Raw genomic sequence first — 13,130 nt, 5'->3', positions numbered from 1 at the left:
TAATCTTCAATTGAATAAGTATATTTTCCCAAATCTGTATAGCCTGCGAAAAGTTCAGTAAATTTTCGACTGATCAGTTTCTATCCGTTTTGTTGTGATTAAGATTCTACAGGTTATGAAATTTTCAACAAGTGCACTTGCAAAGCTCAATCAGCTGGTTTGGATTTAAACAATTTCGGGGGATAATTTCATGAAATCAAAATCTCTGGTTTGTAATTTTCGAAAGGACATGAACAAGGCTGTCCAGCAATGAGTAATCGGTCACATTATTTTCTAACAGGGACACAAGCAGTACTCTTAAGTAAAACTTCTACCTTGCAACCGTGTTGTTTGAACATCAGGAGTATTCAGCTCTGCACTGAATCTTCCAGGTCACGAAAATACAGTGCCTTGTTGTGATGCAGAAAAAAATTAGAGCAATAATTCGTTATAAATATTTCTTTCTGCGAAAACAGCCTTTATAGTACAGGTCTGTCTCAATTGCTAGTTTAAAAAAAAAAAATTAATAAATTGATACCTTTAGGGAAATTTGTTTAACATTAACTTAACAAATACACATAAATAGCAAGATATACCTGTATAGATCAATTGTACAACACATACATAACAAGCGAAAATCACTTTAAACCATGTGGATTGCTTGTGTTTTCTTTATATTTATTTATGAAGTACACAAAAACCTGTATACACTGGATGTATCAATGGGGAAAAAGTTACACATGAGGCTCTCCTTTGTGACACTTTTAACAAACAGATCAACTGCATACTGTATAGATTCACCTGAGAAAGAAACAGATCTGATCTCTGTAATAATAAATATACCGACGACATCAACCCTATCAAAGGTACTGACCTAGCAGAATAAGATCAGTTTAAATATCAACATGGCATCAAAATACATAAACAGGTAACATAAAGCTGGAGAAAGACATCAAATAAACTAAAATGGGAGTAATGACTTGTCATAGGTGTAAAACTTGCCAGTATCACTGACAGACAATGAATCGACTACCTTCAGCATGCAGTCCACAGAATGAGACACAGTGAAAAGTGTCTTGACATTCTTATGGTATGGCCGAGATAAATCCGTGTCAACCGTCCCTGGATGTAAAGAGATGCAAACAACTTTCTTCTGACCTCTGCCAAGTTCTATACTCAGATTCTTGGTCGACATATTCAGAGCAGCTTTTGACATTCTATAGCTGTACCAGCCTCCAAGTCCTGAAAGATAAAGAGGAAAAGCTCCCAGTCAAAGAGAATTAAGCCTAGTCAATTTGAGCAAGTGGAGCTACATCCACAGCCATAAAACACAGGGAAAAATAAGACAGAAACACCGGAAAGAAAGAAAACAAGTACGACTTACCAGTGGCCCCCTGTGCCCTCTGACCAACCACGACAGAAACAGAATCTCAAAGAGTTCAGGGGATACGTTACAAACCTTTCATAAAAACTGGTAAAAGTATCAGAAGACTACTTGAAGAAGCCAGAAGGTTAAATACAAAAATGCAAAATAAATTTTTTTTTGCTAGACATGAGAAATAGAACAACAGCAAGGTGGTACAGTCCAGTCCATTTATAACAGCCTCTTCTATTGTTATTACAGGAGCTTGGATAGCAGTGAAAAATCAAATCCCTGGGGTTTTTTTTTCTCTATAAGTGTAAGTAGTATGAACCTGGCTCTTACAGGGTACAATTAATGCAGGCTCAGATCATATAACTGATTTCACAGCGTATGAACTTGTTTTCGATCCGTCAAATTATTAAAATTTGTCGCAACCAAGACAATTTCGCCTGTTTGTATGATCACTTGTCTAAACACAAACGTTCAAACACAAAAACCCCGCCCCCATAGTGTTGGGGGTCACTGATAGATTCCGTCTTAGTGTCAGCAAAACAGCCCACAGGTAAAGGATCTGCGGAATCGAATATAAGCTGAAGGTGCAATGGTACTGGTAGTTCCCCTTGATAACAGTTATAACAGGACTCGCTTATTACAAGGAAAAACTGCCAGTCCTGTTAAATCCGAGTTTGACTGTACTTGTTTTATTTTATTACCAACAAATGCTAACATTACTAACAATAAGAAATAAAAACACCAGCTCATCATTGAATAGTAAACTATTGTTCATTGTGCCTCTTTCTGGAAAATAATGAAACAAGCTATGGTTCCCAGCCAATACCTTACTCACACAAAACATTACTGTAGTAACTTAAAGGTCAAAGAGTTAAACCTTGCTGCAGTCCAGGAAGACTGAAAAAGGAAGATAGAATTGCTTGGAATACAACAAACATGAATTATCATCGATGAAACAGCTCAAAGACGTGTTCTTTGTCAACTTAAACTTCACCATTGAAACTCATTCCATACTGTTCTCTGTGGTACAACGGTTATGTTCATTGCCACCACAGGCAGAAGACCTGAGTTCAATTCCTTAGTGAGGAAGCTTTTTTTAAAAATCAAGTCTCTCCATCTGTCTGCTGGAGAATCCCACTCAATCGGAGTTGGCCCTAACAAGCACATGGAACTTGTCCTTTCCCTCACCCATACCGGTCATCCAGCTTACATCAGAAACTTCCACAAAGCGAAATTTTTCCGTCACTCTCTCCGAAGTCTGTAGCTTAAAATTACAGGTTCAGACATGTATGTATATTTTCAGTTCTAAAGTTTCTACAAAAACAAAAGTCCCTTTTCTACTACTACTCACTACTCACCATTGTCTTGTATAGACCCAACCTTAGCACTCATGTTGACCAGAACAGCACAGTGTTGACTTTTCTTCTCTGTACTCTGTGTACCGATGAGTCCATCGCCTTTCATCAGGAGAGGAGTGAAATGTTTGGCCATGAGCAGTGGCCCCACTGCATTGGTTGACAGAGTTTCCAACAGCCCCTGAGAAAAGAAAAAATCAGAAAGAAAACAGAATCCCTACATAAAATACACGTAGATGTAGTAATCTGGCATTCATTCAGTCTGACTTTAAACTCCTTACTAAGCATCTTTACTCACACATATCACTCTAAAACTAAATGGTTTTCTTGTACCCAAGTGATTCACTGGTGTCTGTGAGTTAATGTTTAGGTCATTTTATCAAGTATCTCCATCTGTCTTCTGAGAAAATATATTCCACACAGCCCGGGTTGGCCATGTCAGGCAGAGTTGAAGATATCCCCCCCACTGGAATGATGTAGATGTTTGTCGACGGGAGCGTAAAACATTTACAATCAACCAAGCGATTCCATCCCCTTCTCTAGTTCTGTTGCACCTTAAAGATTGCAAGATTTCATCTGACCTTTAATAATAATAATAATAATAATAAAACAGTCAAACCTCGTTGAACCCCCCCCCCCCCTCCCTGTGGTACTGCCAGCCCTGGATACCGCCAGGTTTTGCCAATGTACAAAAAAAATCCCCTATATATAAACATAGTATTTGCGCCTTTACATCGCCACCTACCAACTGTCTCAGTTGTACGGTCCTTATTAAACTACAGTAAATTTATCCTGTTGTACCGCTAAATGAGGTTGTGCTTGAAAGCCCACATGGGACGCTCACGGTTAAAAACAATCAGGAAATGACAAATGTAGTTTTTGGGACACCTGAATAGACATAAAGGTCTTGAACATCTAGCTCTCACTGGCAAAATTGAAGGCAAACGAGGCAGGGGTATGCCTAGAGCAACCTACTTAAGGAACCCTAACAGATGGGTAAGGGGGAAAGATCGGGGAAATCTAGATTTTGTAAGAGCGACCAAGCAAAGGACTTAATGGAGAAGCATGATCGCCGATGTCTGCCGCAGATCTGGCACTGGATGACCACCAGCAAACTGGCCATCAGAACTACACAGTATACACTAAGCTATACCCGGCGCAGGGCACATCCACTCGGTGGTTGCTTAACAATATTTCACACACAAGTCTCTACGAGCTAGGCCCAAGTCTAGATCAGATAGGCAATATGGGTAAATCTACAGTGATAAAGCATGTCATAAGTGAACACAATACAATGTACAATGTAGAAGAGTACAATTAAAATAAAACATGGCTTTAATTCAGCACCAAATTTCGCTACCCACTTGATGCCTTTGGTCTTTTTTTTTGTAATTGGAATAACATTTTTAGGTCGCCTGATGCAACTTTAAAGGAACCCTGCCATCTCAAACCCCCCCTCCGGCAAAATATCTGGTGTAGCCAGAAATCAACCCAAAATAACTTACAGGCTGGCACACTCCGGTGGGGCTTTTATTTAGTTCAAAGACTCATGCTCAAATGACAGATCGTTGTGCAGTTAGTGCTACATGCATTTAACAAAGGACATGAAAACCTCATTGTACCGCCAGTCCAGCTGTACTGCCAAAATCATGCTGGTCCCAAGGTAGGCGATATAATACTGATTGTTCTTGGAAGGGAAATACGAAGACATTCGACAAAATTCTCCCTACATAGGAATCAGCCTCATGCTTGTTTTCTGGGTGCAATGGCGAAATGCCGTACCACTACATCATAGACGTTGTCGCTGGAGGCTTAGTCATTTCTACAAAGATTACATTTAGTACCAGGATATTGGAGAAAAAAAATTTATAGAACTGCAAGTCTTGTTACATTCATAACCAAAGGACTTACATGAATGTAAAAAATCACTTACCTCTTGAGAAACTGACTTCAAGCTTGTTTCTCCTCTACCTGAAGGGTGCAACATTCCAGCACAGTTTATCAGTAAATCAACTTTCCCATACCTGTGAATTCAATATCCTCATGATACTCAGTGTTATCACAGTTGACGTGGAAAACATTAAAGAGTCATTTTAACCCATGGACTGACACACTCAAGCTTCTATTCTAGTTTCTTCACCCTTCCAAAACATTCTAGTTTATATAATGAAAGCATCTAGATCACATTCTTACATTGCCATTGAAACAGACATTGACAATGGTGGTTCGCCATTAATTTCTCTGCTCATAGATGCTCTTTAAACAAACAAAAAACAATGTGTATATATTATTATCCTGGTCTTTTCTCTTCACTCCTCTGTTCAAGTTCTCAAGGCAAGTTACTTTTTGTCTTTTTCTTCCTCTTTAGCTGTCTGTTTTTTTCAGTGAGAGCAAGATGTTCAAGGCCTATTATGTCAATCCAAGTGTCCAAAGAACTACATTTGTTTCTTCCAAATTGTTTTGATTAGTGAGCAGCCAATGCAAGCCTCTTTCACGCTGAAAGTTTCAGCACTACTTCATTTGATTTTTCCTCTAATGAAACCTTCAACAAATTCCTGAGAAACCACATTTCTGTTGCTTCTATTTTATCTTCACTATCCTTGATAATTGTCCAGCACTCACAGCTGAGTAGAAGGTTTATTCACACATTGCCTTATACCACCCATGTGATTACTGCCATTGAGATGTTTCTTTTATTTATAACAGAATCATTTTAATGAAACTATCCTTTTCTATGGCAATTCTGTTTTTGGTTGTTTTGTTTTTTTTTGGTTTTCGAGGTCACATCTGCCATCAAATGTAATAAAAAATCGTAGATATTCAAACCTTTTTAATCTTCTCGACTTTCCCTTTGAGATGATAAAAAAAGATTTACTTCTTTCTTAGATGAACTGGTATAAACTGCAACACATTTGGGAAGCAAGCCATACAAAAGCAGCATCAGTGGCCAAGGTTCAGTTCAGCTAGAGCTTGTCCACTAAAGTAGGCCAGTGCTCAATTGCAGAGCTGTAAGATTATGCACAGGGGCCTTAGCTGCCCCCTCTTAACCAGCTGGGAGACTTTAATGAAAGTGGATCTTGGCTAGAGCATGTGAACTGAGCTCCTGCACTCAGGGTAGTGTATTTTTGGCCCAAGCAAGTATTGAATGAAGAACCAGAGAAGGTTGATGTGTACACACACACACACACACACACACACACACACACACACACACACACATACACACACACACACACACACACACACACACGGATATGATAGGCCAAACTGTTTGAATCATTAAAAAATAGTTTAGTCGGACAATTTATGGTGCTAGCAGCAGAGGGTTGTTGTTAACGGCAAAGGTTGCTGTTAAAGGGTGTCTAAACAGGAAATTTCCATTAAAAAGGAGCTTCGGTTTCGGTTAGACGAGGTTGATCTTATGATCTGGGTTGCTGTTCAGTGGACACCACTGAATTAACATGCATTCTATTTTCTTCTTTTTTAAATCATTCGCTACGCCGAGCCGTGGGGGGCGGCGCGGCTCAAGTGCCGTCAGTACGTTAAGCCGCCCCCGGCGGCTCGAGAACCGACGTTCAATTTTAGCTTGGTTTCTATTCCAATCCACTTATCCATGTTAAAATAAAGGTCATAATATAATGTTGACTTCCGGGTCAAGCGTTTCCACCGAAAATCGGAAGTTTTGATTCAGTTTTCAAACATGATTTCGTAGTTTATTCGACTTTGTTTTATCGCGAAGCCCAAATTATAGCCCAGACACCATTCTTAGTACTTTTACACAACAAAATGTATAATTATTTTGCTCACTAAAGAAGTGTAGGACTCTTCTTTATAATATTGATACTATTGGACGCAAATTGCCAGTGCACTGTAATTGAGAAATCAATATTTTTGAGTGCTAGATCTAGGCCTAGATCTAAAGAGTCAAAATATTTTTTTCTCCCCAAAATCACTACTTTTGGGTGAAATTAATCAAAAAGTACCACTCAAGACATGTATAGGTTTATTCCAAGTGCAATTCTGAATAATCCCATATAAGTTACACATATTTTTTTCTGTTTGTGATCCTTTTTTCAAAATTATTTCTAAAATTATTTTTTTTCAATATCGGATGTTATGATCCAAATGTACAAATATTATGGAATGTATGTAAATAACTGCACATTTTTCAATATTTTCCTGTTCTATATACAGTTATGGTTATTTTGAGGTATCATTTGACTAGGTGCAAACATGTTTTTTTAGTTTCACCTGAGATTATAATTTTTTTATTTTCCAATTTTATCCGCATCCAATCACAATTGTGTTGCATAATCGCCTCTTACAGGAACCAAAGTTGAAAAATACGCAAATAAATAATGCAGGTGTATTCTACAAACCATACTGAAAATGTTGGTATATAGTATGTTGATATTTATTTGAATTTATGGCCCCAAAGACCTGTGAACTGCGCACTAGTCATCATCTCATTTCGCCCTCCCGAAAAGAATTCGTCCACAAGCCGAAAATAATACGTAGCGAAAGAGTTAAAAATATCCCTCTGCGTTCACTTTCAGTTAAAACAGTACCTAAACAATTGAACACCCTCTGAATCTGCTATGGTAACTTTATCACCAACATATTATCTGATTTATTGTGATAATAACTGAATTCATTTAAAGACTTGGATTGTTTTCTATATTTTTAGATTGTTACACTTTATATATGTATACCTCAAATTACAGAGGGTTAAAAAAGCTGTGGATCAAAACGGCAGCTTCTCTCTAGTGAATCTTTCCTTCTTACTCTTCATATCACAATTACTCTGAGGGTGTTATTCTATATATTAGGCATAACAGGAAGAAAAAGGTCAACGTTTTTCTCGTTCTGCAACGATTGCTGAAGTCTATCGGCATGCAGTGAAAACAGTTTAACGAACCATGGATGAACTTTCTGTCTTCTCCCATTATTTTATAAAGAACAAGGGGTTTTGTTTGCCTGATAAAAAGTTTTCAGGAAACCAGTAACATGATTTGAGTATTAATTAGTCATGGATTTTTAATTTAACATAAACTTAAAGAGAGGTAATTACTCAAGTTTGAGGCACTGATTTATCTCAAGCGATCATACAAATTAGCAAAATGTAAGGCTACAAAACTTGATCCACACACACCTGTTACTAACTTCTTGAGCAGCAGAAATTATATCTGCCTCATTTGTCATATCAAGAGGTAAGACTGACAGAGAGTGTTGATGTTTGTCCTTCAGATTCAGCAGGCCTTCAGACTGACTGGGATTCCTGCAAGTAGCGATGACTTTGCACACATTTCTGCTCAGAAGAGCACTGCAAAACTGAAGACCAATTCCACGACTGGCACCTGCAATTAGAGGTTATTTGAATTTACTTTTAAATTATCAGTTGCAGAAACAAAAGGAAAATATAGTAGTAATAGACAGTTGTTGTGTTTTTTAAGCTGAATCACGCCACTTATTGCAAAAGACTTGCAAGTGCTTAACAGATGATACATGATGCATGTCATGTTATTACAGCCACTAAACTCTTTAAACCCTGAGTTTTTGCAACCCATTTCCATGCAAGAGTATTTTCCAGGCACCTAAGCCTGGTGCACCTTGCCTCAGATTTTTAACCCCTACAACATTGCATTATTCCGTGAAAACACACACAGTAGAGTTTTGTACCAATTTAATAAGGGAAAAATGAATTAGTAAGATTGAATAAATTTTTTTTTTTAATACAGGTTTCTGGTCCTGATATGGTTTGCCATTCCCATTAGAACACGCTTTCTGATTCTGGATCACTCTCCAGTTCCGTACATCATTTTCACAACTATCACAGTTCCCTCAAGCTTGAGTTCTCACCATCATCTAAGAATCAAGTGCTACTCAACTCTTCGAGTTGAACTTCTTCTTCTAGCAGCTGAGATGCCTTATTATACAGACTCTGACAATAAAGTCACAACCAGGGAAATGAATGAAAGCCTGACATTATTGTTAAAGCATATATATATATATATAACACCATTGCCATTATTATGGACAGTTCTGATGAGTGACAGCAAACTACAGCAAATAATAATAATAGTCAGGAAAGTCTGATGATGGTGTCGACAGGAATTACCTAATACAGTCGACGCCGCTTGTGTTGAACTCGTTTGAGTTGATCTTTGGCTTAAGTTGATTTTTTCTCAGGTCCCAGCACCTGGGATCTTCTTTACAATTTATTATAAATGGTTTTTAAATCTATTTTTCACCCCCCCCCCCCCATGACATAAACTCATCCGAAGTCAGTTCTTCCATTATGTAAAGAAGTAAGTTCACAGTCCAAAGCAAAGCACACAGCCTTTTTAATTTAAAAAATCATTATGGCATGGTTACTGGACCAGAGTTTCCATTATCAATATATATATATGTATCAAATACTACTTTCCAAACTGGTTATCCAAAGTGAAACCGTGTCCATTAGTCATAGCTAAATTTAAACAGGAAGTACAGTAGTCTCCGCCTAAGATCCCGGAGCAAGGAAAATGCGGCATCTTAGCCAAAGGACCAAGGGAAGAAACTACGGTGACCGATGTTAAGGCCCACAACTGGTAAAATGGTCTCCCTTCACTCTGAAATGAATTGACGTGACCCCTGGGTGGGTTTATGATATATGTGGCGAGCAGAGTTGTCAACCTTGATGACCCATTATCACAGTGGCTTGAGGCACGCCATTTACACGTACTATCCTATCGGATCATGAGTCTCAAGTTCTACGTTTATCCAATTGCCCCTACATCCCCTTATATCAGTCCAAAATTTGCTCTCCATCTCTGACCAAGTTCCCCCACCTTTGTCGTTACACATCATTACGTTGCGACCACACCAATTAAAATTTAGTCTGTCTTGCAAATTTACTGCGGCAATGGAAGGAAGAGTCCACAGTTCAATGTGATCCTGGAGGAATGTGTGGCCCTTCCCATCCAGCAAGTGACGTTAGTTTTGGTGGAGAGCTCAGACGCAAGTGCGATGTTTGGGGTAACAAACGCGTCGGTCATATTCTCGTAAGTGGTGTGATCTTTGACGGAGACTACACTTATTATTAAATTGGTACCGTACCTTGAACAACACACACAGCAGCCATTTCAAATCCTCCTGTTCCAGTGTACGTATCCTTTCTAGAATCTGGACAAAGCCTACTGCCAGCGTCAGCGGTCGTCAGCAGGGATTGTGCGCTTTTGTTTTGTTCTTGGTTGTTTCAGAGAATTGAGTAAAAGTTCATTTTAGGAGCGTAAATTATTAGACTCAATACTTGACGAAGCACTTTACCAGACCCAAACAAAAATAACACGCTAATGCTCACATTTATAGATCTAGGGGGTAATAATTGTCAGTTATAGATCTAGATCTAGTTCTTAGCATGGCAAAAAACATGTCCTCGTTATGAAACTTGTTACGAAAAACAAATTCATCGAGATAGGACGAGAAGAGATCACAGGTTGTGCCGAACTGTCTCTATGAGATTTTTGTTTAACGTGCATCTATTCAATTAACATGTTATTGTTGCACATTGGGTCTAATGTCGGTGATTTTGTAGTTTCGTTCATTAAAGTCCAAAGCTGAACGCCAGAGACCCTGAATTGCTAGGTAATCGTTGGGGAGTGAACTAAGCGTGAGACTGGAAGGAAACACTACAGCCAGAAAATCAAAATTCAAGCAAAGAATGACGCTTTTGCGGCAGTTCCCAACCCCCAATTATTATTCGCTGGATTGGGCCCCACGAGACAAAAGTAGGGGGGTTTCAAGGGGGCTTGGCCCCCTGACCCAACAAAAACATGGGGGGGTTGGGTCTGAACTTTACCATAATTTGATGTTTTGCAGTTAGGTTGCGTCCCTGCTCTTTGTGCTGCTTATTTGGTCAAAGACTTCCGGATTTCTTCTCTGGATGTAAACAAATGGTTCATGGACCTTAAGGGGCTCTTCAAATATAATCTTTACACCTTTTTGGGGACTTTTTGACCCCCCCTTTCTTACACTTTTTTTACATCCCACCCCCTTCCACAAAAGCTTAACACTCAAGCGGTTGACTGTATCAGAAACAAAATTATATCTAGATATACTTAAAATTACTTAAACAAAGAAGGTAAAAAACGGGACCACAGTTAGGTGTTGACTGAAAGCAAGAGTAGACTTTTAAGCAAGTTGACTATCACGATTCCACTGTATCCACCGTTATTATTACTGATCATTATGCTGAAAACAAAAAGTGAAATTAGTTATCATCAACAAAGGCAGTGTTCATCAGTATGTCAAAAATATTTTTCACCTCACAAAATGACAAAAGTGTGATTATATTACATTACATTAGTTCAAGACACCGCCCCCCCCCCTTTCTTACACTTTTCTTACAGGAGCCAAAGATACCCCCCTTCCGAGGCATAAGATTATATTTAAACGGCCCCTGACCAACGGAATACAAGATACCCTAATGTCTAATGTGCTACAAACGTCATGTAAGTAATTTGGCCTTCGAAGTAATTTACGTGTTTTTGTTGTACATTGAGTCTAATAATTTACGCACCTAAAATGCACTTTTACCAAGTATTTAATTATAAAGGGGGTGGGGGGGGGGAGGCAACTCTGAACTTACACTTACACTTACACTTAGGACACTTAGGTTAGGAAGTCTTAGGTCTTAGGCCTGGATTACACGACAATTATTATAATTAAAATAGCAAAGCCTATCAAAATATTGAGGCTTGGGCTTGGGACTTGGCTTGGGGCTGGGGAGATCACTTCTTTGTTTTTAGAATCCTCTTCCAAATTCCACGACTAATGAAAAAAACCACACAAAACGGGCAGCAAATACTGTGTTCTGGTACCCGGCACAGTTGCAGTAGGTCGTGGTCGTGTGACTTTTCCTGCAGCAACAGCGGCTGACTTCCCAGCTGATTACACAATGATTGGACTACCTTCAGAAACGAAAGTAACCTTACTGTACTGCTAGCTGGTTTTCCTAGATTTTATAAAGGAGTTTTGTTCGTACAATTTTATGTTCGAGTTATTTCAAATGTTTTTTGTTGCATTTATTTATTGTTACACATGATTGCACAATTTAGATAATTTAGGAGGCAGTTTGCCTCGACCAAGCCAGTCAGACTCAGCCAAGGCCTGAATGGGATACATGGAATACCTGCAGAAAGATGCATTCGAAATATGAGAATAGGAAATGACTAAAACAACAACAACAACAAACAACAACTATATTCAACTGGTAGGCAACAATCGCTGCAAAACAGACGCCAATTGGCCTAGTCTATTTCGCTACTTTTATAATACAATAATATGATGTAAAAAGTGCAGCATAATAATTGTGTCACGACGCGGTGGTCAGGAGCAGGTCAGTTTTGGGGGCATTGGGGAGTTATTGGTGCCATCTTAAATCGTGTCCATTTGTCTTACTTTTTAAAAATTAGTTATTTCTCTCTCTCTCTCTTTCTCTCTCCACCCCTCTCTCTCTCTCTCTCTCTCTCTCTCTCTCTCTCTCTCTCACACACACACACACACACACACACACACACACACACACACACATGCACACATCACACAATTGCACGCACATACAATCGCACGAACACACACACAATCACACACACACACACACACACACACACACACACACACACACACACACACACACACACACAAACACATACACACACAAACATACATACAAACTCTTTCTCTTCCGTCTCTCTCTCTCTCTCTCTCTCTCTCTCTCTCTCTCTCTCTCTCTCTCTCTCTCTCTCTCTCTCTCTCTCTCTCTCTCTCTCTCTCATCCTAGTTAAAATTCCTATGTAGGCCTATAGGGTTATTCCTATTATGTCCTATATGATACCAGCAGGAAATAATAATGATAATATTATTCTTATTTTATATTGTGTAATTTCACAAGATATAATTACTGCCTTTCGTGGTTTTTCATTTACTGGAAAATGAAAGGCTATTTAGACATAAATGTACATCCATGTAATGAATTGTGGGTTGGTCTGTGAGGTAGATATTGCCGTGTGTTACGCATTACATTAAAACTCGGATTCAACGAAATCGAAGATCAGACCCCGTTATATCACAGTTTCACTGTAGGCCTATAGTACAAGTCTATGAAGGTTTCATGCTGTCATTTTAACTTCTCTGTTTAAAGTGTAGATCTAGTTAACGACTATTAGATTAATGCACAACATGCGCTTGATGAGTTATTTATTGCGTTATAAAACAAATTTCAGCATTCTGTTGATCATTCGTTTCGGGCAAGGAAGTTGTTTTGTTTTAAATCTAAGGCCTGTAGTTGCCAACAGGGGCGAAGGCTGACTTGTTTGACAGGGTAATCAAAGTGAAACGGGACCAGATATGGCCTGTAGATATGACACAAGAATCTTACT

At 38.8% G+C, this 13,130-nt stretch overlaps 1 protein-coding gene across 3 annotated transcripts; it reads right to left on the bottom strand.

The window, feature by feature from the left end:
* Window positions 1–636: 636 nt before the first annotated feature.
* On the bottom strand, window positions 637–11,733 carry LOC101864534 (C-factor). 3 transcript variants are annotated; one of them, XM_013084782.2, is made up of 6 exons: window positions 11,558–11,733; window positions 9,808–9,936; window positions 7,862–8,066; window positions 4,643–4,733; window positions 2,713–2,890; window positions 637–1,221 (listed from the first exon to the last, which is right to left on the bottom strand). In XM_013084782.2, exons 2-6 carry the CDS (start codon window positions 9,830–9,832, stop codon window positions 941–943), a joined length of 780 nt encoding a protein of 259 aa, XP_012940236.1. In that variant the 5' UTR covers window positions 9,833–9,936; window positions 11,558–11,733; the 3' UTR covers window positions 637–940. The 3 variants fall into 3 exon arrangements, with proteins under 3 accessions (XP_012940236.1, XP_012940235.1, XP_005102261.1); XM_013084781.2 differs by having other exon boundaries at window positions 9,808–10,011; window positions 11,571–11,733; XM_005102204.3 differs by having other exon boundaries at window positions 11,571–11,733.
* Between the last annotated feature and the right edge of the window lie 1,397 nt (window positions 11,734–13,130).

The sequence above is a fragment of the Aplysia californica genome, unplaced genomic scaffold (genome assembly GCF_000002075.1).
Source record: "Aplysia californica isolate F4 #8 unplaced genomic scaffold, AplCal3.0 scaffold00317, whole genome shotgun sequence".
NCBI lineage: Eukaryota > Metazoa > Mollusca > Gastropoda > Aplysiida > Aplysiidae > Aplysia > Aplysia californica.
This window is presented reverse-complemented; position numbering and strand designations above follow the sequence as displayed.

What these genes read in the sequence shown, in the direction of transcription:
- LOC101864534 (XM_013084782.2), bottom strand. Translation starts at nt 9,832, where the DNA reads ATGGCTGCTGTGTGTGTTGTTCAAG. An exon ending in TGCTGTGTGTGTTGTTCAAG is followed by an intron (nt 8,067 to 9,807) that starts GTACGGTACCAA and finishes CTCTAATTGCAG; the next exon opens with GTGCCAGTCGTGGAATTGGT. An exon ending in GCTCAAGAAGTTAGTAACAG is followed by an intron (nt 4,734 to 7,861) that starts GTGTGTGTGGAT and finishes TTGAATTCACAG; the next exon opens with GTATGGGAAAGTTGATTTAC.